The sequence below is a fragment of the Amphibalanus amphitrite genome, unplaced genomic scaffold, assembly GCF_019059575.1.
Source record: "Amphibalanus amphitrite isolate SeventyFive unplaced genomic scaffold, NRLGWU_Aamphi_draft 001075F_arrow, whole genome shotgun sequence".
Classification (NCBI taxonomy): Eukaryota; Metazoa; Arthropoda; class Thecostraca; order Balanomorpha; family Balanidae; genus Amphibalanus; species Amphibalanus amphitrite.
In genome coordinates, this window is record NW_024882569.1 from 83,361 (window position 1) to 109,314 (window position 25,954).

At 52.3% G+C, this 25,954-nt stretch overlaps 2 protein-coding genes across 13 annotated transcripts; one reads left to right on the forward strand and one right to left on the reverse strand.

Annotated features, from left to right (window-relative positions):
* Positions 1 to 1,807: 1,807 nt before the first annotated feature.
* LOC122369813 (translation initiation factor IF-2-like) lies at positions 1,808 to 16,636 on the reverse strand. 12 transcript variants are annotated; one of them, XM_043344848.1, is made up of 5 exons: positions 16,506 to 16,636; positions 9,426 to 10,318; positions 8,659 to 8,826; positions 3,800 to 3,938; positions 1,808 to 3,421 (listed from the first exon to the last, which is right to left on the reverse strand). In XM_043344848.1, the coding sequence occupies exons 2-4, from the start codon at positions 10,179 to 10,181 to the stop codon at positions 3,804 to 3,806; spliced, it is 1,059 nt and encodes a 352-aa protein (XP_043200783.1). In that variant the 5' UTR covers positions 10,182 to 10,318; positions 16,506 to 16,636; the 3' UTR covers positions 1,808 to 3,421; positions 3,800 to 3,803. The 12 variants fall into 12 exon arrangements, with proteins under 12 accessions (XP_043200783.1, XP_043200776.1, XP_043200775.1 ...); XM_043344841.1 differs by lacking the exon at positions 16,506 to 16,636 and adding an exon at positions 15,476 to 16,130; XM_043344840.1 differs by lacking the exon at positions 16,506 to 16,636 and adding an exon at positions 15,392 to 16,128.
* Positions 13,248 to 24,938, forward strand: LOC122369814 (probable imidazolonepropionase). The gene is made up of 11 exons (XM_043344851.1): positions 13,248 to 13,364; positions 16,524 to 16,839; positions 18,086 to 18,229; positions 19,111 to 19,282; positions 19,589 to 19,724; positions 20,000 to 20,141; positions 21,211 to 21,328; positions 22,531 to 22,638; positions 23,677 to 23,895; positions 24,171 to 24,331; positions 24,561 to 24,938. The coding sequence occupies exons 3-11, from the start codon at positions 18,087 to 18,089 to the stop codon at positions 24,676 to 24,678; spliced, it is 1,317 nt and encodes a 438-aa protein (XP_043200786.1). The 5' UTR covers positions 13,248 to 13,364; positions 16,524 to 16,839; position 18,086; the 3' UTR covers positions 24,679 to 24,938.
* The last annotated feature ends 1,016 nt before the right edge of the window (positions 24,939 to 25,954 follow it).

Below are 25,954 nucleotides of genomic sequence, written 5' to 3' on the forward strand. Positions count from 1 at the left end.
TGGTCGGTCTGGTGACCTGACCTGTGACCCCTGCTGACACCTCAGTAGTCACACGTCCCCTCCGGTGACAGTGGTCTGTCTGGTGACCTGACCTGTGACCCCTGATGACACCTCAGTAGTCATACGTCCCCTCCGGTGACAGTGGTCTGTCTGGTGACATGACCTGTGACCCATGATGACCTCGCAGTAGTCACACGTCCCCTCCGGTAACAGTGGTCTGTCTGGTAACATGACCTGTGACCCCTGCTGACATCTCAGTAGTCATACGTCCCCTCCGGTGACAGTGGTCTGTCTGGTGACCTGACCTGTGACCCTGCTGACACCTCAGTATTCATACGTCCCCTCCGGTGACAGTGGTCTGTCTGGTGACCTGGCCTGTGACCCCTGCTGACATCTCAGTAGTCATACGTCCCCTCCGGTGACAGTGGTCTGTCTGGTGACCTGACCTGTGACCCCTGCTGACATCTCAGTAGTCACACGTCCCCTCCGGTGACAGTGGTCTGTCTGGTGACCTGACCTGTGACCCTGCTGACACCTCAGTAGTCATACGTCCCCTCCGGTGATGGTGGACGGTCTGGTGACATGACCTGTGACCCCTGCTGACACCTCAGTAGTCATACGTCCCCTCCGGTGACAGTGGTCTGTCTGGTGACCCCTGCTGACACCTCAGTAGTCATACGTCCTCTCCGGTGAAAGTGGTCTGTCTGGTGACCTGACCTGTGACCCCTGATGACACCTCAGTAGTCATACGTCCCCTCCGGTGATGGTGGACGGTCTGGTGACATGACCTGTGACCCCTGCTGACATCTCAGTAGTCATACGTCCCCTCCGGTGACAGTGGTCTGTCTGGTGACCCCTGCTGACATCTCAGTAGTCAAACATCCCCTCCGGTGACAGTGGTCTGTCTGGTGACATGACCTATGACCCCTGCTGACATCTCAGTAGTCATACGTCCCCTCCGGTGACAGTGGTCTGTCTGGTGACCTGACCTGTGACCCTGCTGACACCTCAGTAGTCTCCGGTGACGGTGGACGGTCTGGCGATCTGACCTGTGACCCATGATGACCTCGCAGTAGTCACACGTCCCCTCCGGTAACAGTGGTCTGTCTGGTGACCTGACCTGTGACCCTGCTGACACCTCAGTAGTCATACGTCCCCTCCGGTGACAGTGGTCGGTCTGGTGACCTGACCTGTGACCCCTGCTGACACCTCAGTAGTCACACGTCCCCTCCGGTGACAGTGGTCTGTCTGGTGACCTGACCTGTGACCCCTGATGACACCTCAGTAGTCATACGTCCCCTCCGGTGATGGTGGACGGTCTGGTGACCTGACCTGTGACCCCTGCTGACACCTCAGTAGTCTCCGGTGACGGTGAACGGTCTGGTGATCTGGCCTGACTCCTGCTGACATCTCAGTAGTCACACGTCCCCTCCGGTGACAGTGGTCTGTCTGGTGACCTGACCTGTGACCCCTGATGACACATCAGTAGTCACACGTCCCCTCCGGTGACAGTGGTCTGTCTGGTGACCTGACCTGTGACCCCTGCTGACATCTCAGTAGTCATACGTCCCCTCCGGTGACAGTGGTCTGCCTGGTAACATGACCTGTGACCCCTGCTGACATCTCAGTAGTCATACGTCCCCTCCGGTGACGGTTGACGGTCTGGTGACATGACCCGTGACCCCTGATGACCTCACGCGTCTTATGACCTCACGCGACCTGGCCTGTAAGTCATCAGTCATTTGAGGTCGCCGGACTGGACACAGTCTCCAGCGAGAATATGGGCTGATAAGAGCCAAACGCAAGCGAAAGGAAAACAATATTTATTTATCATTTGCAGGGCATGCCATTAATGCTCACGACCTCCAGCGCCCGAGATCAGCTTTAACGTCAGACTTGTCCACCTCAATCCGCAAGACTGCAAGCCGCAGTAGAAACGCCACGTCCGCGACGCGACACGCCGTCTTGGCACGCGGTGCAGTCGGCACGGCCGGTACCGCGCACCAACAGAACGTGAACAGAACATAGCAGAGAACAGAACGAGTATGTTCAAGTGCATCACTTTGTCCTACTCAAGCGGACACATCAGCTACCATCGCTGCATGGTGATTGCACGCGCAACGTCTTAGAGGCGAACAGTCCTGAGAGCATGAGTATCAGCGAGCTCAGCTGGGTGCTGAGCGAGTCAGTGACGGCAGCGAGTCAGCGCATCGCTGCCGAAGGCAGCCGCGGAACGCGCTCACACACATTCATCACATAGAGTCCAGCGACCCGCGGCCTCTCTAGCAGTACAGCACGCAGGCCCGGGTCGTGCTCCACCGAACGACTCCAGGCACCCAAGCTCAGCTCACAGTGCGACATCAGTGCCACATCGGAGAGCCTGCGCCGGTCCAGCTCAGCTGAGACGAGTAGCCGAACGTTGCGAAAATGTGCGCCACCACGGCCAGGTGCGGCTTCTTGGTGAGCCGGTAGTTCGGGAGCGCCAGGGTAGACTCCCGCTCCTCCAAATTCAGGTCACCGAGCGCTCGAACAACTTGCCCACGGACACGCTGTTAAGTTTATACGCTCTAGCAGATGAGTGCCGGCGCCGGCGCTGGCGTCCAGCTCGAGTAGCACCGTCTCGTGCGTAGAAAGCAGTTCGCAGATCATCTAGCCGCGCTTGGTTATCACCAGACAGCCGCGCATCAGCATCGGCCGCAGCGTCTCCAGGCGCGGTGAGATCCACGCGCGCAAGCCGGCGGAACGCTCTCGGTGATTATAAGAGCCAACAGTCCGTCATCCCCACCACAGATCAAACTCGTACATGAGCAGTCTACAATAAGCCGACGATATTCACTTCACACTGTGAGAAGTTACTCGATATGAGAAACACGCGCCGCGTCGGCATTCGTCACGAAAATTACCGCGTTTGTGACGAACAGCCAACCGAAAGACGGCGGTACCTTGTGGACAACAGTCAGCAGTCCACCGTATGCAGCTGATAGATATAAGCTATGCAGCCGACTCGGCGGCATTCAGCGGCGCGTTCAGAGACACTGCAGCTGGCCAGCTGGTTCTCCAATAACAGCCACCACCCGCACTTGATATCAGCACATACACATACTGACCAGCTCTTCTCGCACCAACTCTAGGCGCTCAATACCGCGGCACAAGCGATATGTCCGCCCACACTCGTCATTGATCAGGTGGTCCAAAACACTACCTGCCCTGGTGACACTGAGTCAGGTCGGCGCCGCCGTGCCGCCACCAGGCCGTGACCGCCGGCTGCCGGCGGGTGAGCATCAGCAGGCACACAGTGGATCCGGCCAATGAGTCGACTTCGCAGCAGCGCGGCCGTGTCGAGCAGCAGGGCCAGCACTGCGTCGGTGCAGCTCTGGCGCGATGCCACCAGTCGGACGGCGGCGGCGACGCTCCGATCCAGCTGCCGGAACACGGAAGCGGCGTCACGAACATACAGAGAGATAGCAGTGGGTCGGCATTCCGCTAAGATCATACAAGGTAGTAGTAGATGGAAGCAGGTAGTACGGAAAGCAGGCGACAAAATGGAAATTAACTTATTACTTTTCCATGACAAGGAAGCTCTGTCTATAAGTCAAAGACAATCTTGAAACGGATCACGTCGAAAGCAACAGCTGACACCAGGTGTCTATATCGGACTGAAGGAAAACAGCTCCGGGTACCGAGTCGACGGACAGGGGGCAGAATATCAGCATCAGTGTATGTAAAACTTCGTTGTCGGTACCGTTTTAAATGTTCTCCAAGTGTTGGTATAATTGTATTACAACCAATGAAAACGTACCGTATCAGCGGAGAGCAGCCAGGTAGAGGTTGGCCGGTGTTGCCACTCTCAGTCGTCTGAGTGACTGCGGCCGCACACCGACAACCTGCGCTTCCGCACACCGACAGGCTGATGGCGCGTTGGCAAGCTTTGTCGCCTTCTGTAACAAAGAAAAACTCAGCTCAACATAGGGAAACACTTAAGATAACTAAATTGAGTCGGGAGCCCTCGAAATCTGTCTTTTGGCACCAGCCAACCTGGTTATCCCCTGGCTACTGAGAACAGAATAGATGACAGCTGTACAATGACACAAATGATACTAGGTGAAATGACGAAAACTATTAAAGGAAGTTTATGCAGTTTATATATAAACGACACTCTAAAAGGTCTCATAAAGGACATACGCTTTGAAAGTTTGCGATTAGTACACTCGCGTCTGAAATGGGACGGTCAATTTGAATTTGCACCTGTATCCGAGCGAGCACGTTTTCTTCAGCATCAGAAGAGTACGGCGTAGTGCTGCCAGTGGCCGCCGCGAGTGCCAGCCAGCAAACTCTGTAGCCGCAGCTCCACGTGTCCGTCTGCTGCGGAGTCTCGGGCACCACCAGGCGCCAGCTGGTCCACTTGAGATGGGGCTGCGTCGCCTCCATGAGGAGCTGCACTGCCTCTGTGTAGGCTCCGGATGGCCAACAGCCCATGGAGTCGAAGAACAGCACCACTTGACGGCGCCAATCCACTACGAAGAGGACCCGGTGATTGCCAATATTCAGTGGCAACAACCACGTGTTCGCTGTGGCGAACTGCCTCATCGATTCTGTGGTGCAGCGTCGACAGGGTGTCCTGAGAGCACCATACCAGTACACCGACAGTGCCAGCACCTGCGGAGATGATATGGACTCGCAGAACAGATCGATGTCCTCCGCGGTCAGCCAGGGTCTGCGCTTCGGTGGTTGTCCTGTTCGCAGCGGCCGTCCTTTGGGACGCCCTGAGGTGGCGGCTGACGGCGCCCGTCCTTTGGGACGCCCTGCGGTGGCGGCTGACGGCGCTCGTCCGCTGGCTCGCTCAGGGACCGTGGCTGACGGTCCACGCTCTGCTGCGGTGGCGGCTGACGGTGCTCGCTCAGGGACCGTGGCTGACGGTCCACGCTCTGCTGCGGTGGCGGCTGACGGTGCTCGCTCAGGGACCGTGACTGACGGTCCACGCTCTGCTGCGGTGGCGGCTGACGGTGCTCGCTCAGGGACCGTGGCTGACGGTCCACGCTCTGCTGCGGTGGCGGCTGACGGTGCTCGCTCAGGGACCGTGACTGACGGTCCACGCTCTGCTGCGGTGGCGGCTGACGGTGCTCGCTCAGGGACCGATTTGGTCGCCGGGGCTGGGGCCGTCTTGGGGGCCGGTTTCGTCGCTTGGGCAGGGGCCGTCTCGGGGGCCAAGTCCAGCGGTGGCTTAGTACGAGCATACCACGTGGGCTTGTCACTCGTGCGGCGCTTGGCCCAGCATTCCTCCTGGGTTTCAGGATGAAACAGCCCTTCTGCTGCCTTCCTTTTCCGGCCCCTGAGGACAGGCCGGCTCGGGATCAAAGCCGCCTTCATGCGGGCAGCCGTGTCCTTCAGCAGGACTCGCACAAAGTCGCCTGGCTGCAGTCGAGTGCGTCCCTGCAGCATCTGTTTTTTGACGACCTTGAAGTGTGACTCGACTGCCGCGTTGGTCACCACGGCAGCCGAGATCACTTGACTCCAAAGTGGAGTGAGCGGCATGACAGCCCCCAGCAAGTACTCTACCAGGCCAGGGCAGAAGTACTTGTTGGGGACATCGCTGGCTTCCCCGTCCGTCTGCAGGCTGCACTTGACTCCGTTAGTGATGTCCTCGAAGTGACGCCCGAACGCGGTCCGCGCGCGGTAGGTCCTCCGGGCTGGCGCGTCTTCGGCTGCCTCCAGCGGCGCCTCGGTTTCTTGGCGGTCGTCTGTTCCATAGTCTACGCGCGTGACTTCCGGCAGCTCCACGGCGCACTTGCTCCTCGACAGGGCCAGGACACAGAGTCGCTTGTACGTTGTGTCTAGAGTTTGCAGCGAGGTGGCCTGCTGCATGCTGGCGAAGAGCCACATGAAGCCAGGTCTTGCCTCTGCAGCCACTCCTTTGCTCTTCAGGGTGTGCGCGAAACTGTGCAACAGGTGGGCACCGCAGAGACTTACGAGAGTCTTGGGCTGCTTCGTAGGGTCTGTGAGGCTTTGCCAGCAGGCCTCGAGGTACGCTTCGGTTGTGGTCTTGACGATCGCCTCCGACACAGCGTGTATAAGCGCCCAACTGAAGTCCGTGACCACCCTTGGAGGCGTGAGAGGGACCCTGGTCACGAGTTTGTATCCATGGGCCACCTGTGCCAGGAAATGCGCGATAGTGGGCACATTGTGGCTTTCCGCCAGCAGGTGGGCTAGCGGAAAACTCCTGTCGGTGTCAGGGCTCTCGGCGATGAGCGCGTACAAATATGGCCGTTTCTCGCCGACTTGGCGGGTGACAGAGCCCGTGGCATCGAGGTGGAGCGTCCTCGGAGCCAGATGGTATCGCCGGAAGAAGTGCTCCCTGTAGAGGTGTACCACGACCGGTGCCCTCCCGATGAGATGGATGCCACCCTTCACGACTTTACTAGTCAGATCCTCGGCTCGTGATATAGCCATCGTCGCCGCCAGGTCTTCAGTCCAGTTCGTCGAGTGGCGCTCGGCCACCCGACGCTCGTGTGCCGCTTGGCGCAGGATGTGGCGAGGTGGCGCCTCGGTGATATTTCCGTCCGCGAGCTCGCAGTCCGGTGCCTGCATCAGCATATCTTGCGACACACGGTACGCTCCGCGATCTTCCACGCGCTCAGCAGTCTCCCGTCGCCGCTCTCCGCTGAGGTACCGGTGGGCGTGCTGCAGCTGATGCGCCGTGCTCGGCGTGCCGTACGTCGTGCAGCGCACAGTCAGCGGTTCCCCTACCGACGGCGTATGTTGAATTGAGAAAGAGTACGAACTGCACGAGGGGAAGCGACATGTGGCGAAGCAGGTGAAAAACGCAGCACCCCTCTTACGCGACCACAGCTTCTTGATTCGCCGTCGACGGACGGCCAGTACGCATTTCGGCCCGGGAGTGCTTCGGCAGAACGCCGTCGCCAGCGTTGAGGGTCAATCTTTCTTCAGATTACGTCCGACAAATACCTGTTTGACCTCCTTTTCATCGAGCTGAAACGTGAAAGTCGACGGCCCCGCCTCTCGCTGGTCCGGCACTGCCGTCGCAGGACACCCGGGGTCCGCCTCTCGCTGGTCCGGCACTGCCGTCGCAGGACACCCGGGGTCCGCCTCTCGCTGGTCCGGCACTGGCGTCGCAGGACACCCGGGGTCCGCCTCTCGCTGGTCTGGCACTGCCGTCGCAGGACACCCGGGGTCCGCCTCTCGCTGGTCTGGCACTGCCGTCGCAGGACACCCGGGGTCCGCCTCTCGCTGGTTCGGCACTGGCGTCGCAGGACACCCGGGGTCCGCCTCTCGCTGGTCCGGCACTGGCGTCGCGGGACACCCGGGGTCCGCCTCTGTCGTCGCCTGATGGTGACATGTCGTATCGGTATGGGGCCGAGGTCCGGTAGGAACAGGATGCGGAAGTGCACTGATGAGCTCCAGCACATGCCTAGGAGAAGGAAAATGATTCGGTTTTAGGCCATGGTCAAAGGAGAGCAACAGAGGTCGGACAACATCTCCACCCTTTCAAACCACGTCACGTTTTCTGACGATTAAACGGCGGACATATATGGGGGTTCTGGCTCTAGAAGTGGTTTGTGGCGCGCCAGCCTATAATGTCCCACCGACTGTTTACTATGCAAAACTGTGGGTATTCTATCTCTACCGCATTTTTTCCGATAAAAAGCAAAAAAAAAAAAAACAAAAACAGTTCATGGTCGGCGGCCCGCGAGGCTCGGCGTGGCTCGCCAGCCTCGCTTCCAACTTGTCCGGTTTATAGAACCGGGATGGGGTTAAAATGCGTCGATATCTTCATAATTGTATTCTTATTTTTTGCAATAGGTGAGCACCAGGAGTTAGGACACTGATTACTTTCGCATTACTGATGGTTGTGGACTTCGTGTGTGTTTTATGCTCTTGTGTCAACATCATCAAAGCTTGTTCTGACCTTTGCCAGTGTTTATCATATCTTAATTCATTAGAAGTTAAACATATCGCATTATAATCGAGAACAACAAGCCATATAATCAGAATGAAGATGGAGAAACCATACAATATAGAACAATGTTGCAACAAAATTAGCACAAGGAGCCAAGGACATATTTAAAGCTTTGCATGATGGCATAGGGTACATGGCCACTTGGTAACATGTGCCATTTCTTATTTGTGCCAGTCAGTTGTGGGGAACGAAAGCGCAAAAAATCCAATACTAATATTCGCCAAGTACATGCGCGGACCTGGTCGGTACTGCAGCTGATTAATGGCGGCGGGAGACGCACTGTCGCTGCTGCTTGGGCCTGCGGATGGCCAAGAGTAGGCATTTCCCGCCCTTGTGGAGGCGTTCCCCTGTACGCGTACCTGCGGCTCGGGAGCCGGTCTGCTTTTGGAGCACCCCTGGTCTGGTAGCGCTGTTCAGTCGCTAGCCTAATACTGAAACACTAGCATTCTCTCCTCTAACAACATTAACACCTCTTACTCTTTTCCTTGCGCTAGCCTACAAGGCAGCGTCATCTGCCCTCAGTGTGTCCCCCGACAGTCATAATCCGTGTTGTCATTCTGATGTTTTTCTTCTTCTCCCTTTTACTTGCACGTGTTTTTAAATAAACGTCATGACCTGGGTTTATACATTGCATATTATCGGTGCTTTACCCACGGTATGTGCAATCGAGTCAGAATACACACCTTCCTAAAATGTCCTCTGGCAAAATCTCGGCGCAGTGCGTCGGCTTTCCGGGACAAAGCCGCTCGCTGTTTGGCGTTCTTCGGCTTCCCATCGCGTCTCTCCAGGACACGCACCCAGAACGACTTCAGCCTTGGTGACAGTCCTTGTCTTGTTGCCTCCCAAATGCCCTGGGAAAAGATTGTGTTTCATTCATTTACAAAGTGAATTATATAATTACACAGGGATCGAGAGAGAGAGAGAGAGAGAGAGAGAGAGAGAGAGAGAGAGAGAGAGAGAGAGAGAGAGAGAGAGAGAGAGAGAGAGAGAGAGAGAGAGAGAGAGAGAGAGAGAGAGAGAGAGAGAGAGAGAGAGAGGCAGTGGACAGGGAGAAGAGACAGGGAGAAGAAATGAAGGACAGACGGACATGATCTGTTGCTTTATCAATCACACAAGTATATGCAAAATGGGTGGCTTAACTTTGACAGCTTGAGCACTTTTGTGTTTCTGTTTGTTTGGCACTTATGACCATGTTATGACGACATACAGCATTGTAAGGTGAGGTTATAATGAGGGCGGCGGCAACGGCCGGAAAACAGTTTATTCATTCCTTTAGGCCCGAGAGCTTTGTGTAAAAACATCATGTTTAACACAATTAGCTGTTCCTTGCAAACATTGTTTTACGATAGGCTGCAGGGTTTACAGGTCCGTTTACGAAGCAGTAATGCAAATTCACCAATATAAATAAATACAGAAGACACCATAACAACGTAAGACAGTCGGTACATACCTGGTAGCTTATGCGGCGCCGCTGTTCCGGCGTCAGCGCTGGAAGGCCCGTCCGGTCAGTCGGCACACGCAGCTCGGTCTCCGAACCGTCCCCGCCGGCTGACACACCGCACACCCGTCCCGACACCGTGCCAGTGCCGTCAGCGCAAGGCGGCGGCTCGACAGTCGCGGTAGCTCCGGCGCAGGCCTGCACCGGAGCTACCACGTCAGCGTTCACTGATCGCGGCACAGACTTGCGGTCACAGGCTGATTCGACGTCCGGGGTGCGTCTCTTCGGCGTCACCGGCGATCTCGGAGGGCCAGATATCTCCTTCGCGCGGCCTCGCTGGCTGACGAGATTGCTCGGCGCTGCGGCAGACCGGGTGCAATTCACTTCCGCAGCCCGTTGTGGCGGTGATGAGCGGCTCGTCTTCAACTCACCAGCCTTCGTCACGTCATTCTCCACAACCCAGATGAGTCTGCCGGTCCCGGAGACGGCGCCGCAGTCACCATCCTCAATCACCTCGATTAGCTCCGTGAAGGCGACGCCGCCGCCTGCAGACGCCTCCTCATCAGACACCTGGGACGAGCAGTCCGTCTCCGTGTAGATGTCGATCAGCGGCGAGCCGACGCCGTCCGAGTGTGCCGCCCACAGCTCAGACAGCACGCAGTCGGGGATGTCCGCCGGTACGGCGGTGCCGCCGTTTGAGGACGAGGACGCCACGGCCAGCGGCGGCGGCGGCGGCGGCGGCGCCTCTTCACCGGCAGACCACGACATCGCCCCGACAATGTGTAATTCCCGACAGGAGGTGCATCGGTGGCCAACGAGGTAGGTCGACTAAGTACGACCACGCAGCCGGACTCCGGAGAGGCGCCCGATCACCCGGGAAGCAGCATGCCGTCTATCAGCCGCACCTGAGAAAGAGAAAGCCGTCAGTTTTCAGAGCTACACATATCGGGATACTCCAAGCTACTCGTATATGTCACCAGACAGTCCACTGTCACCGGAGGGGACGTATGACTACTGAGGTGTCAGCAGGGGTCACATCACAGGTCATGTCACCAGACCGTCCACCATCACCGGAGGGGACGTATGACTACTGAGGTGTCATCAGGGGTCACAGGTCAGGTCACCAGACAGACCACTGTCACCGGAGGGGACGTGTGACTACTGAGATGTCAGCAGGGGTCACAGGCCAGATCACCAGACCGTCCACCGTCACCGGAGACTACTGAGGTGTCAGCAGGGTCACAGGTCAGGTCACCAGAAAGACCACTGTCACCGGAGGGGACGTATGACTACTGAGATGTCAGCAGGGGTCACAGGTCAGGTCACCAGACAGACCACTGTCACCGGAGGGGACGTATGACTACTGAGGTGTCAGCAGGGGTCACAGGTCAGATCACCAGACCGTTCACCGTCACCGGAGACTACTGAGGTGTCAGCAGGGTCACAGGTCAGGTCACCAGACAGTCCACTGTCACCGGAGGGGACGTATGACTACTGAGGTGTCAGCAGGGGTCACAGGTCAGGTCACCAGACAGACCACTGTCACCGGAGGGGACGTATGACTACTGAGGTGTCAGCAGGGGTCACAGGTCAGGTCACCAGACCGTCCACCGTCACCGGAGACTACTGAGGTGTCAGCAGGGGTCACAGGTCAGGTCACCAGACCGTTCACCGTCACCGGAGACTACTGAGGTGTCAGCAGGGTCACAGGTCAGGTCACCAGACAGTCCACTGTCACCGGAGGGGACGTATGACTACTGAGGTGTCAGCAGGGGTCACAGGTCAGGTCACCAGACAGACCACTGTCACCGGAGGGGACGTATGACTACTGAGGTGTCAGCAGGGGTCACAGGTCAGGTCACCAGACCGTCCACCGTCACCGGAGACTACTGAGGTGTCAGCAGGGGTCACAGGTCAGGTCACCAGACCGTTCACCGTCACCGGAGACTACTGAGGTGTCAGCAGGGGTTACAGGTCAGGTCACCAGACAGACCACTGTCACCGGAGGGGACGTATGACTACTGAGGTGTCAGCAGGGTCACAGGTCAGGTCACCAGACAGTCCACTGTCACCGGAGGGGACGTATGACTACTGAGGTGTCAGCAGGGTCACAGGTCAGGTCACCAGACAGACCACTGTCACCGGAGGGGACGTATGACTACTGAGGTGTCAGCAGGGTCACAGGTCAGGTCACCAGACAGACCACTGTTACCGGAGGGGACGTATGACTACTGAGGTGTCAGCAGGGGTCACAGGTCAGGTCACCAGACCGTCAACCGTCACCGGAGGGGACGTATGACCACTGAGATGTCATCAGGGGTCACAGGTCAGGTCACCAGACAGACCACTGTCACCGGAGGGGACATGTGACTACTGAGATGTCAGCAGGGGTCACAGGTCAGGTCACCAGACAGACCACCGTCACCGGAGGGGACGTGTGACTACTGCGAGGTCATCATGGGTCACAGGTCAGATTACCATACCGTCCACCGTCACCGGAGACTACTGAGGTGTCAGCAGGGTCACAGGTCAGGTCACCAGACAGACCACTGTCACCAGAGGGGACGTATGACTACTGAGGTGTCAGGAGGGGTCACAGGTCAGGTCACCAGACAGACCACTGTCACCGGAGGGGACGTATGACTACTGAGGTGTCAGGAGGGGTCACAGGTCAGGTCACCAAACAGACCACTGTCACCGGAGGGGACGTATGACTACTGAGGTGTCAGCAGGGGTCACAGGTCATGTCACCAGACCGTCCACCATCACCGCAGGGGGCGTATGACTACTGAGGTGTCATCAGGGGTCACAGGTCAGGTCACCAGACAGACCACTGTCACCGGAGGGGACGTGTGACTACTGAAATGTCAGCAGGGGTCACAGGTCAGGTCACCAGACAGACCACCGTTACCGGAGGGGACGTATGACTACTGAGGTGTCAGCAGGGCTCACAGGCAGTGCTGGAAATGAGGCCGCTTTCTGGTCCCGGCGTTTTATTCTCCGGGTGGATTACCCCCGTCCAGCGTTTAGCCTTTCGGGACCCACTCAGGGTCGCGGTTGTTTTCGCCGCTCGCCCGAGTCGAGATGCAAAGTTAATAGTCACACGAAGCTTATTTAGGGCCAGCCAAACCAGCTTAGTATGGAGATACTGTTAGATGTATGCATGTAGATGAAAGAAAAATGTTTTATAAAATCGATTAATTTCGAATTCGCATTTTCATAGGCCCCAAATAAACTTCGTGTGACTATCAACTTTACATCTCGAAAGGCCCGAGCGGCGAAAACAACCGCGGCTCTGAGCGGGTCCCGAAAGGCTAAGCGCTAGACGGGGTTAACCCACCCGGAGAATAAAAGGCCGGGACCAGAAAGCGGCTTCATTTCCAGCACTGCTCACAGGTCAGGTCACCAGACAGTCCACCTTCATGAGAGGGGACGTCTGACCTCTGCTGTCCTCTCAGCAATCACCTGTCCCCTCTGGAGATGATGGTTCACCTGTCTGGTGAAATCACCAGACCCTCCACCATCTCGAGAAGAGGCACGCTGACAGGTCACGAAATCTCACCGATGTAAGGTGGCCTCACTAGACTTCAGAGGTGTTGTGGGATGCACACTGAGATGGTGTGGGGCCTCTCAGCACCTTTTGTCTCAGACTTGGGAGAGGCTTTGTATGTAGACTAATTATCCTTGTGGTGACATGACCATTAAAAGTCAGTGACATTAGTGGTCTGTTCCTTAGCCAGCTGTAAGCTGATGTGGTAACCTTGAACCCAGCTGTCCAGTATGTGCTGTGTGTCATAGGTGCTCACATAGAAGTGTCTGGGGTGCAGTGCATAGCTTTGTAGTGCCTGTAAGTCCTGTGTCTCACATGGCTGTGCTCCACACCAGCATTGGCAAGTGGCAATTGTTGTTTTCTGCTCTCAACACATCCTCAGCCTTGTCATAAAAAGAGAGGTAGGTACCTAGAACATAATTTATCTTCCTTCAAAATACATAATGACATTTTAAACACACAGATACTCAAGCTAGGGCAATGCTATCAGAAATACCAGAAGTTATAAGAGGTTATACAGTGATACCCTTTGCACAGAAGTCATTTGTACGGCACCGCAAAGTGTGTAGATCGTCCTTGCTGTTGTCACGAGTCAACGTAACATTCTGAACCACAATCTATTATCTGTCGGAGAGGCCAACGTCACCTAACGTTTTCATTGTACCGTAAAATGGGGTGTTAAGGGACAGTGGGGTGTTAAGGGACAGTTGCATGGGAAAAACTTTGAGTCATATTAACTTCCTAATTTGAGAAGGTTCAATAAAAACTTCAGTGTGGTAGTTGACACTGTTTTGCTCTTGACCATAGGACAAAATGGTATGGTTTTTCATGCAAGTGATTTGGTTCAAAAATGGATTTGAAAATCATGCTACATTTTCACAAAATTGAAACATCTCCAAAACTCTGTGTGTACCACATAAACTGGTGGGTGTACAGGGAAAATGAATGCATAGGTGTATTGTCACATGTATTGCACATGTTTCCTGAAAAGCTTGTGCAAATCCACCCATTCATTCATCATGCTCTTCCTCTTTTCCGGATACATGCATATTTTGAGGTGGATGTGGGGTGCTAAGGGACAGGGAAGAAAAAATAGAAAATAATATCTAAATATAATTTCATTAAGTTTTCTTTCAGTAGGCATGGAAAACACCAAATTCCACATAAAATGCTGGCAAGTTCATGCTTTTATCTCTAACACATCTTAAGTTATGTAACAAAACATCTCAACACTCTCTTTTACAATGATGGGTCAATGGAGACTGATGTAGGTAAATGTGATGTCATCATAAAAAGGCTAAAACAAAGAGGGCAACATAATGACAAGTGACTAGCTTCAACATGGGTTTTAATTGATGACAGAAGATTACTTTTTGGTTCTGTTTACTGTATAATTAGCACATTTTCCACAAATGTAAACTGCATTACACGTAATTGGCTAAAAAGGTCATTAGTGGTGAATGAACCTGACTTGTTTTGTGACAGAATATGCAAAACATTTCAATAAATAAATTGTGTGCCCTTCCACACCCCAATTGTGGGCATTTGATGACCATTTCTTGGAATAATATAGGTGTCCCTTAACACCCCACATTGGGGTGCTAAGGGACAGTGATGAAAAATAATAAAAAATAATATGCAGGTATAAATCTTAAAAACTTTAATGTGGCAGGCATGTAAAGCACCAAATTCCACATAAAACGCTGACAATTTGATGCTTCTATCTCCAACCCTTCTTGAGTTATATAACAAAACACCTCGAAACTGTCCCTTAACACCCCATTTTACGGTAGTTAATTCAATCTGATTAGTGTCACGCCATCTCATAAAACACTTACTCTTCACATTTGGTTGGGTTAGGTTAGGTTTTTTAGGTTATTTCCGCCACATGTGAGTATCATTTTTGGATTCCGGATGTCAAATAATGTAAGGAAGTGCAAATTTTATCTTCGAACAGCAGACCGTACTAATTCTCCACATTTACCGACTTGTTAACCTCTGGAAGTCTTCCTGCTGATGTTGTCACTGCTCCAGATCTGCAGTCTTTCAAACGAGGCCTAACAGATGCCATTCCGGACAAACTTGTTGAATATGTTTAGATGTACCTAAGTAAATTGTTATATTGTTGTGATAATCTCCTGTGAAAAAATGATGTTTCAAACCATGTACTCCTCAATGGTGGCACAACATTCCAGTTCAATGTATGGCAAGACTGCAATGGTGTACTGTACAGCATATGCATAACTGGCGCGCCTTGTGATGCAGGGTACCTCCCATCCTCAACCATCCTGTGAGCCAATTTGAATTCTGTACTGACTGTTGTAGTGGATGGAACCCGACAAGGTGAGTTGACAAGGTGAGACAGACTATGAGCAGTGTCTCAAGTAAATACTTGCCATTTCTACCGACTACCTTATAGCAGACTCACTATTGCAACTCTGCCATGCGAATCCAACTTGCATCTAGCTGTGGAATACTTGGCGCAACTCTCTGTCATTCACCGTTTCCTTACTTCTCGATCTGATGGAAGGAGGATATGAAACAGGAGAGTCTAACAGGTGAGCATCAGCACATCATCAGACATGTGCTTCTGATTATTTGAGCAAATAGACCTTCGATTATTCGATTAAAACCAGCACAATATCACACCACGATATTCACACAGAAATATTGTTTGCGCCAATTTGGTCTGCCATGCGTCATAAAGCCAATCAATTGATTCTTATTTTTGATCTTTGATTTCTCAGTTTTTTAGGCTTGCCGCGCTTAGATTTTATCACCATCGTGATCAGGAGATTTTAATCTATCGCTGGGATAAATTTCAATAGATTCCTAGGGGTCCGCACATAAATTTTATTTTGTAAAAGGCAACCACGCATAATTTGGTAATGTCATATCTCAGCTCGTAGGGCGTGCCGCGCCTAGATATTAACACCATTGTGATCAGAAGATGAAAATATATAGTAGAAATGAGTTTCAAAAAATTCCTAGGGGTCCGCATACAATGTATTTTTGATAATGGGCAACGGTGCGTGACCTTTGACCTCTTATGACTCCGTTCGTAGGTCGTGCCGCGCTTATTTATAATCAACATCGTAATCAGAAGATTTTATTGTATCAGTGGACCAATTTGCAAGAGATTCCTAGGGGTCCGCTGATAGTTTTTATCATTTTTTCCACGCGAATACGAATTTGACGCCAAATATACGCACATGTGGTCTGTGGATGTTGCGCATCGCGTGCGGTTGCACGTTGTGCACATTCGCTCTTGAGGGAGCCTAGTCATAACGCAATGGCCTTTTTATGCTTATTTCACACTTTGCTTAGCTGCATCCGTGACACGGTGACATTTTCAGCAGGAGCGCTTATATTTTTAGCAGCGTACGGCCACGGGGGATGTCTGTGTCAAATCATGCCTGCATCACTGAGAGTGACACTGGACACACAACTGAAACGCATGCACGAGGTACAAGGACCCACGTCATCGGCAGAGTGTTACTGACGCATAAGAAGCGGCACTGGTTCTGAGTTCTGACACTGACCGATACTGATTCTGACAGCGACACTCGCGGTGTCACCCTCCACTGAGATGTCGGTGATCGGTCGTCGCACCGGTACCGGCGGCGGCCCCCTTGCCCGCGGGGAAGGTCAGCGCGGCGCCCGGCCGGCCTCTGATGGGACGGCGATAGCCCCGGACGCCGGGAGGCGCGGCTCGCCGCTCCGCCAACCCGCGGCCGGGCCAGTTTGTTTGGACGACTGAGGCCGCGTGTGCCCGCCGTCAGTGTCAGCTGAGTGTCAGCGCCCTGACAGACAGCCTGGCCGGTCAGATAGCCGCCGTCTACAACTCACGTGACTCACCAACTCATCACTCAGCAGGTGAGTTCAGCCGCGGAGCTGAGTTACTGAGTGGTTTAGTAGGCTGCCTCAGTCTGCATGGCCTGTCTGTCCTGGTCAAAGAAAAAGAAGGTAGGTACCGATCGGACAAGAAGTGGTAGAAGACAGAAATACTGGCGTCAGTTTGAGCGGTCGATGTTTTACCTAGCTAGGTATCTTTGGTTCACCTATTATTTCCTAATACCTGGAGAACGTTTAATCCCAAACGACTTTTTAATATCTTGCGCATATTTGTCTGAGCGGTTTGATTTTTACCGCCGATCGTAATTCATCGTCATAGGCTAGGTAAAACTGCACGCGAAGGTAAATCAATAAAGATTTAATTAAATGTTTTCATTGTGATTTTTCACATAGCCCATGCTCATGTGTAAGGTAATGACACAATAAATGTCGTGTAACAGTGTTTGATCAGCTCCTGCCGGCTACTCATCGTCTCATTAAATTTACAATTTTCGTGTTTCTCAAGCGTCGCCGGGCTGCATTTTGACAGGGTGCGAACGGATAAGTTCAGCGACCACCGAATGGATGCACATGACATTATAGCTGTCAGCACGAGCGGTATCAGTATCTGTTGAATGATTCAAGGGCGGTGAATCCGTTTGACATTGATGGGTCACATCACACATGACGCTAGCCCCTACCCTGCATTGATATTTGGCTAAGGATTCTTATTCTTGTCTAAAGAGCGGAGCGTGTTAAAGATCTGCATCTTTTTTATCATCTTTTGTCTTCATCTTTCGTTCGCTCCCTAGATTATAGGCAGTCGTACCTACTCATGTGCGTAAAGGGGTTAACTGCCAACACGGTTATAGAAGCGCCTTCGTAATGCAACAATTATGGCAGCGTCTCATTGAAATCTGTTAACGCTAAGTGCCATACAGATGTCCCGAGTCTCCGACCGTCTCCTCCCGAGTTACCGGTGTGAAGCGCCGTGTCGCTGTGACGGTGTCGCTCAATTTACGGCGATGCGCGAAATAAAGGTGTCTGGTCTCCGGGATACGACATTGATTTCTGCCAGCACACATCATACTAAGAGAATTGTAAAACTAATATAATATCACAAAGGAATATTAATAACTTATTTTTAGTTCTGTACCTAAATGAGTGTTGCAAGGATGAGTGTTGCCTAAATTTGCGAGGACAGGTATGACGTTTTACAGTGACCGTAGGGGACATTGCACCTTTGCTCGCGCGCCCCGCACTCTCCTGCGTTTTGGTGTCGCCGCAGGATGCGTCTGCTGGTGCACTCAGCTCGCCAGGTGGTCCAGGTGTGTGACCAGGGTCAGAGGTCACTCCGGGGAGCCGACATGGACCGGCTGGCCGTACTCACCGCCGAGACCGACTCGGCCGGACTGGCCGTCGCCGTCGACAGGTGGGGCACACGGATCGGAGTGAGGCACGCATCAGCCATGCTAAACTCTGATTTTGAATATGACGTCCGGCGACCGGCAGCCGTATACGAACAGCAGTCCGCAGTCCGCACTCAACAACGTCGTGCAGGGTCGCAGCACGCGGTTCGTAATATAGCATCCGGGCTATTTTTATCAAACTACGTACAATCAATGCGCTGGTCTACGTCGGACGAAGACCAGCTTAGTTCTCTATATACCGTGACTGGCTTTTTACGTTTAGTCGATGCAGCAACTACGTAGCCCGTAGGTACTATAGGTACTACAGCGACCGGAGCGAGTATCGAAACGTTCACGGATAAAAAATAAATTCAGCAATGATCTCGCCTAAATCGTTAGTCTAGGTACTCTAAAGACTAAAATCGTATTTGATCATTGATCGTAAATCGTTAGCAGCTAAGTCGTAATTCAGTTAAAATAAATACATCAAGCGCCTCAACGATCTAACGATTTACGATTAACGATTTTTTATAATGATTCTAGCCTTAGGTACGACTTAAGAAAGGTTATTGCTGCATTTATCGTCTCAACCTGTCCAGTGTCCATATCCAATGTCATGCTCATGTGTAAATTAGCGGTGTAAGTTTTGGGCCTGACCTCATCTATCCCGAGGGAATTACCGTCAATGCATCATAGCCTGTAAAAAAGTTTTACGTAGTTTCGGTCTCTCCCCTTCTCGCCACCATTATTGTCGCCTCAGGTGGCCGTCTCGATTCCCGTTTCTCGCGACAGACTGGATCGAATCGTCCACGTGCCCGTTACGGTCCCATCTGACCGCATTACGGCGGGTATTGGGTCCCCATCTGTTACCAGTTGACCGCTGCCGTCCCATTTCACCCCTCAGCGATGGCCGTATCGCGGCGATCGGTACCAACAAGACGGTGCTGGCCGCCTACCCGGAGTCGCGCTTTGACCAAGTGGTGGACGCCACCGGACGGGTGCTGCTGCCCGGACTGGTGGACGCACACACCCATCCCGTCTGGTCCGGCGACCGGGTCGACGAGTTCGCCATGAAGGTGATCGCACGCAACGTTGTGGTGTCAAAAGTAATGATATTCAACGTGGAGTGCTCGAGATAATATTTTTGCTATAAACGGCCCATCGTTCGAATCTGTTGACCAGTTTACTTGCCGTCTGTGCTATGCCAGTGTCTCGTCGGGCGCCTGTGCAGGACTATCCTGCCATAAATGGTTAGTCCTGTGTCCCCATCCCGGTACACTGCTCTACAGCAGGTGTTGGCCACAGCCCACATCTAACGTCTCCTCGCCAGTTCGACCTCACAAACACTAACATCTAACAACCACCGTCGCTCGCCTCCTCAGCTGGCCGGCGCCACCTACATGGAGGTGCACCAGGCCGGTGGCGGCATCAACTTCACCGTGCAGCGGACCCGCGCCGCCTGCGAGGCCGACCTGCTGGAGGCGCTGCTGCCCCGACTGCACCGCATGCTCATCAGCGGTGGGTGCCGCCGAGTGTGGCGGCAGACGTGATGTAATGTGATCTGACGTGACCTATACATACGTGATGTTAAGCTTGAAAAGACGAGACGTGATGGCAGCCACCGGTAAACACCCGAAAGGTCAACATTCGCTTGTTGAGGGCTTAAGATTGATTTATTTTCTTCGCCCATGAGATATTCATTATGCAATTCTTTATAAGGGCCCCTGGGGAGCCATGAAGTGGGATTTAATAGCGTGTGTTTATGCGTGTGTAAACGGGTGTGCGTGTTTCAGGCACAACGCTGGCCGAGTGTAAGTCCGGCTACGGCCTGAACACAGCCACTGAGGTGAAACAGCTGCGGGTATTGGAGGCGGCGCGGAGTCACACACCCGTCCAGATCTCCTCCACCTTCTGCGGCGCCCATTCCGTGCCCCGGTGAGGCATGGGATCCGGGTTGAGGCATGGGATCCTCGGCGAGATATGGGATCTCCGGTGAGACGTGGGATCCTCTGTGAGACATCGGATCCCGGGTGAGACATGATATCCTCGGTGAGACCTGGAATCCCGGGTGAGGCATGGGATTTCGGGTGCGATGCCTGGTTGAGACAGGTGATTTGAGGTTTGGCGCTCGTCCCGAGCTCGCGGAGTGTGGGTGCAGCGCTGACCGAGGCTCTGAGCGAGCGCTGACCGAGACTCTGACCGAGCGCTGGCCGCGAGCCCGCTGGGCGCTGGGTTTGAGTTTTAATCGTGCTAAGACCAAACCGACTGCTTCAAACTGCTCACTTTCAAAACTATCCGTGAAATTTTCTTATTTAGTTGCGATGACCATTGTCATGGCCGTGAACTGACTAATGAAAATTTTATCATGTTCGTCGCAGCATTTTTTTTTTCGACGTTATCCTCACCAACGTGAACATGTCAGAATCAGTCAAATGATAATGCTATTTTGTATTATCCTCAATCATCTGTGAATGCTAGTTTATCATCCCTTGGCAGCTGCAGGTCTTTGGCCATTAATTCCTTTACGACTTCCGTTAGCCGTTTCTTATGAGTCCGTCTCTTGACTCTTATTTTTCGTCCCTATACGTCCTATTCAGTTGATCGTCTTCCCCATGCGTCATTGAATAGGTGAATTGTCTCCCTAGGTAGATGTCACTACGCAAGCCACCATATTCACCGTGGCCCATAAACCTATAAGTCGACCGGTGTAACGGTCGATAAGCTAATGCTCCCTGATGGATAGCTCATGTTTAGTTTATATGTAGTAATTCCTCACCTCAGGGGCTTCATTCATCATCCCGTTTTTTAGCTTTTCACCAAGCTGACCATATGTCAGATGTTTCTTCCCACGCACCAGCCAATCATTTCATTCATATCCCGGTTCACTCCATGAGAGAGACAGCCAGCCCGGCCAATTTTGTAGGATACCATTCGCATCACGGCATCCGTTCAGTGCCTGCCGTACCGGAACCTGAAACCTGTGCGCCACTCTTTTCATCAACAGAGGTATAACGTCATCGGAAGCCACCGACATCGTCATCAATGAGATGGTGCCCGAAATAAAACGTCTTCAGGAGAGCGGCGAACTAGCTGTGGACAGCATAGACGTCTTCTGCGAAAAGGTCAGACCAATCTATTTGTCGGTTACCTGTCGGCTGTCGGTAACGTCCCCGCTGAATACCCCCCGCCACAAATGTCAGCGTTGTGTACATTCAGTGACGGCAAGGTGGATGCTCTGTGTGTTAGCTCGGCTTTGCAGTGTCATCGTGTTATAAGCGCTTGGCTTATGCCGCGCTTTTGATCAAAGGAATGTATGTAAGGAGGTCCTTCGTGAACTTGAGTGCTTTCAGCCCACAACTTGCATGTCTTTCACGCTCTGACATTGTTAAAGCGCATGCTAACCACTGCTCAGCCTGAGACGCTCTCAGCCAGCTTCGTGCAGAGGCGCTACGTTCGTCAGCGTACCACACGACAGACAGGACGATATGCTGAATGTTCCCACCATTAGAACGGAATCAGGCAGGAGGCGCTTTTTATATTCCGCTGTGGCAGCTTTTAATGATCTGCCACAAACCATTCGTGACAAGAACACGCGGCTATTCAAAAGAGAGCTGCGGAGTTATATGCTCGCCTCTAGCGGCAGCTGCCTGCCAGTTGCGTCGGCTCGTGACGACCCCACTTCTGGGAGTGTGTGATTGAGTGTGTGCTTGAGCGTGTGCTTTTACGTAAGTGATCACCCGTTACGCTTTTTAATGTGACTCTGGTCCTGGAATAGCCACACCTGTGTGGATAGGACCTTTGACGTGAAATAGATAAATAAATAAGCGTACCTACAGGGTTCTGTAACAAACTTTCAACGGTTAACTTTCCTCGCTTATGACGGCAATGGTCACCTTTCTAACGCACGGTCTGAGTTGGGACTTTGGCATGAGGTCTATGCAACACCAAGCTGCCAAAGACAAATTAATGTTGAACCCTAATTAAAAAGTACATACATACGGCTGCTCTTGCAGTTATGGGTAATTTATAATGTAGTACCTAGTTAAATCCTCTTAACACTTTGAGAGACGGCATGATTATGCAGTGTTAATTTGTGCACCTAAAGCGATGTTTTTTATAATACCTAATATCCTATCGCTTTTGCTACGCACTTCATGGAACATACTCATCTGAGTGACTTAACTGTTCCAGAGATCATAAAATTCATTGATGGGCTGAATGTAACACCGATAGACGGCAGGTTGGAGTGTGACATTTGAGGCGAGCGGTGTCGTTTTTCGTTCGCTGACAGAACTGTACCGTGGTGTTCTCGTATGACAAACAGGGCGTGTTCAATGTCGATGAGACGAGGAGGATCCTTCAGGCTGGCAAGGAGCAGGGCTGGCTGATCAACTTCCACGGCGAGGAGCTGAATCCGCTGGGATCGGCTGAGGTGAGACCTCAGCCTATTTGATATCTTTCTCTAATGGTTGCCGTCTGCCGAACATAGCCGAACAATATGCTTACAGCTACAATCATCGGCTCGGCTAAGACGACCATGGGGCCTTAATTAACGACAGGTTGGTACAGTCGATTACATGTTGATCGATAGGGGCTCTGTATCATAGGCGCGGTAGCCAGGGGGCTGAACCTCTCCGACTTTTCGGCCAGGGCGACTCGTGTTGTTTTTTAGCCCCCCCCCCCCCAATTCGACACATCGAAACTTACCAGCAGTCAAATCTAGCAACTCTTCTCGGAATGAAACCAGATCATGAAACCTGGGGAGAAACTTATCCGACGGCCCGGGTCGGTGGGTGTGGAATATGGATAGCCTGTACCGCTTCACATTCAAGTCATGCGGCACAGGCTACCCGGTACCAGGCGATAGACTGGTACTGATATAGAGGAACCCAAATAAGAGTGGAATAAGAGTGGAACTCAAACGCTTCGATGGTTTTATTTGTATTGTTTTATATTGTCATAGTGAGAAAAACAAGACTGGAATTATAGTTCCACCGTGACGTTTCCGTAAGAACTGAATGCTGCCCCGGTGTTAGCGCTCCACTTTCCTCGACCTTATCGAACACAATTTGTGTCTCTGGTGGCCCATGAACCTGCTCCGGGTTAGCAAGGCGCCCGTGAGGTCAAATATTGCACCCTATTACATTTCATCATCTCTGCACCCGTCATATGACACCGTGTTTTGGTCGTAATGAGAACTGCACCCGGGAAATTCCCAGCGCCAAAACTGAATTTCACGTCGAACGGCGGTGCGTTTAACAACCAACAAGATCCCAACCTGATTTGCAAGTAAATTGATATCGCTGTCCAGCGTCGGAACGCCGGAATATCAAATAAAGCGGTCGGCATTTTCAGTTAAGTGGATTTGCGTACGCTTAGGTACGCTTAGATACGCATAGAAGTGCAAATGGCGTCTAAAAATGTTTCGATGTCTGTCCGCTCCGCTGACTGCCGTAACGTGCGCCCTCAGATGGGCGCCGAGCTGGGTGCCGCCGCCATCAGTCACCTGGAGCACGTCTCCGAGGAAGGGATGCGCGCCATGTCGGCGGCCGGCACGGTGGCCGTGCTGCTCCCCACGACCGCTTACATCCTGAGGCTGCGACCGCCGCCGGCCAGGCAGCTCATCGAGCACGGCGTGCCCGTGGCGCTGGGCACCGACTTCAACCCGAACGCCTACTGCCTCTCGATGGTGAGGGGATGTGCGGTATAGGTGCCGAACTGGCAACGGGTACTCGGCAGGAATCGGTATGGTGTCAAGTTTGGCCCCGATGTGTAATGGCTATTTGCCCCTCAAAGAAATAAAATACTGAATAATGTAGTGTATAAGGTATTTATAGAATACAGTAAAAATATTACAGTTATCATTTATCAATATGGTGAAACATTGGATAATATCATTCAAAACCAATTATATTTAAGAGTTATCGAATCTAATTAAATCAAACCGCCTGCCGTTCTTTTCAGCCTCTGGTGATGCACCTGGCGTGCGTCACTCTCGGTCTGACGATGCAGGAGGCGCTGGCAGCCGCCACCATCAACTCTGCCGCCTCGCTAGGCCGCGGCGACACCCACGGCTCGCTGGAGGTCGGCAAACAGGCGGACATGGTCGTCCTGGACGCCCCCAGGTACGGCACGGACGGTAGATAAAACATGCGTTGGGCCCCGGTATCATGGTGGGCTGGAGTCTCGCTGACAGAACTCGTTTCTCGTCGAGATATTTGAACGGTGGGCAATAAATAAGAGGCGATAAAATAAACTTGCTTTAATTGTTATTTGAAGAAAACGGAAGATAATCGTCGTTATGAGTTACGCGTATGATGTTCGTCAACTGCCCGACGCGTCCTATCGTTTCAGTTGGAAGCACTTGATCTACCAGTTCGGAGAGGCGTCCAACATCATCAGTCACGTGATCAAGGCCGGTCAGGTCGTGCACAGTCGCCCGGGAGCCGCCGGACCCGGCAGTCAGTTCTGAATTCTGAATGAACGATGGAAACATGGAAATTTTATTGAGCGTGGAAGGAACCTTTGCGGTTAAGTGAATGACATGTTTTCACTTGATGGTGGTGAAAACGAGCACAGGGAACCGATGAAAATGGAGCTGAATGAGCAACAGAAGAATGATGTGGGGTGTTGTTTGTTAATGGGTATAAGCCGATTATCAGCTGGCGAGAAACGGTGTTAAAATAAAAATATGATCCAGCCGTATACAAATAAAGAAGCATTCCACTGAAAGTGACTTTTATCTAAAGAGGCAGACTTTGTATAATCAACTGTCATTAATGACAAAGATAAGACAAATTCATACCGTTTATTTTCAAGTTTCGGGACGATCGCGCTGTTGATCAGTAGGTAGTAGGTACCATGTATTCTAGAGTACATTTTTTTTTCGGACGCTCCGAGATGAGTTCATGATGCCATATAAGTTATAGTTGTGCCGTGTGCGTTATAAAACGCAACATAACTGTCTAGCATAGCATAACTTTTGAGTTATCGTGGATTATTGGTGACAAACTGATGAAGTTAATCTGTGGTATTATCTTTGTTTCATAACATGTTGGTACTAAGTATTGACAATCTATTTGCGATTCACAGAACTTCAACACAATCTTGTTTTTCTTGCATTATTTCGAAGTTGAAGAGGTATGTAGCACGCACTAATATCATTTGCATGAAGGCATATTTCGTTGCGAGGGACTTGTTAACAAAAATTAAAATCGAGGCTCTTTTGAGCTAATTTGAAATAACACGCACTCAAACTAGCTTACGTATGCCGAAAAGGTTCTAAAAACATCGCCCAAACAAACCAATTTTGTTTTCAGCATTCATACACTGATGCGTCTTTAGGAACGAGCAAAGGCCTCACTTGGGTGTGACCTCCCTGAAAAGGAGAGGTGGGCGGCCCAGATGAATCCCGAGCATATTTGAGTACCCAAGTGCTGGCTGGAATTCTCTGTAAAAAGAAATGATATGCCAGACACGCGTCGACCGGCTGCCCACGGCGTCTTTTACCGCCGCCGTCGCCCCGGGATGTCCGGCCCGCCGAACAGGACGTGTCGCGAATGGCCGAGCGACTACCCGGCGCCACGTCATTTTATGAAGCTGCCCATCACCATCCGCACAGCACCTGTCAATATAAACAGACACTTGCCGACATGACAGGGGTTCTTGGGCGCCAGCGACCTCCCAGTTCGGTATAAAACGGGCACCTCATGTGATCGATCTGATGGACATGCCAAAAATAGCTATGT

Excerpts from the sequence above, each read along its gene's own strand:
- LOC122369813 (XM_043344837.1), bottom strand. The coding sequence starts at position 6,591 with ATGCTGATGCAGGCACCGGACTGCGAGCTCGCGGACGGAAATATCACC. Across the intron at positions 3,939-4,245 it reads ACGTGCTCGCTCGGATACAG|AAGGCGACAAAGCTTGCCAA; the intron begins GTGCAAATTCAA and ends TCTTTGTTACAG.
- LOC122369814 (XM_043344851.1), top strand. The coding sequence starts at position 18,087 with ATGCGTCTGCTGGTGCACTCAGCTCGCCAGGTGGTCCAGGTGTGTGAC. Across the intron at positions 23,896-24,170 it reads ACGCCTACTGCCTCTCGATG|CCTCTGGTGATGCACCTGGC; the intron begins GTGAGGGGATGT and ends CGTTCTTTTCAG. Across the intron at positions 24,332-24,560 it reads GTCGTCCTGGACGCCCCCAG|TTGGAAGCACTTGATCTACC; the intron begins GTACGGCACGGA and ends CTATCGTTTCAG.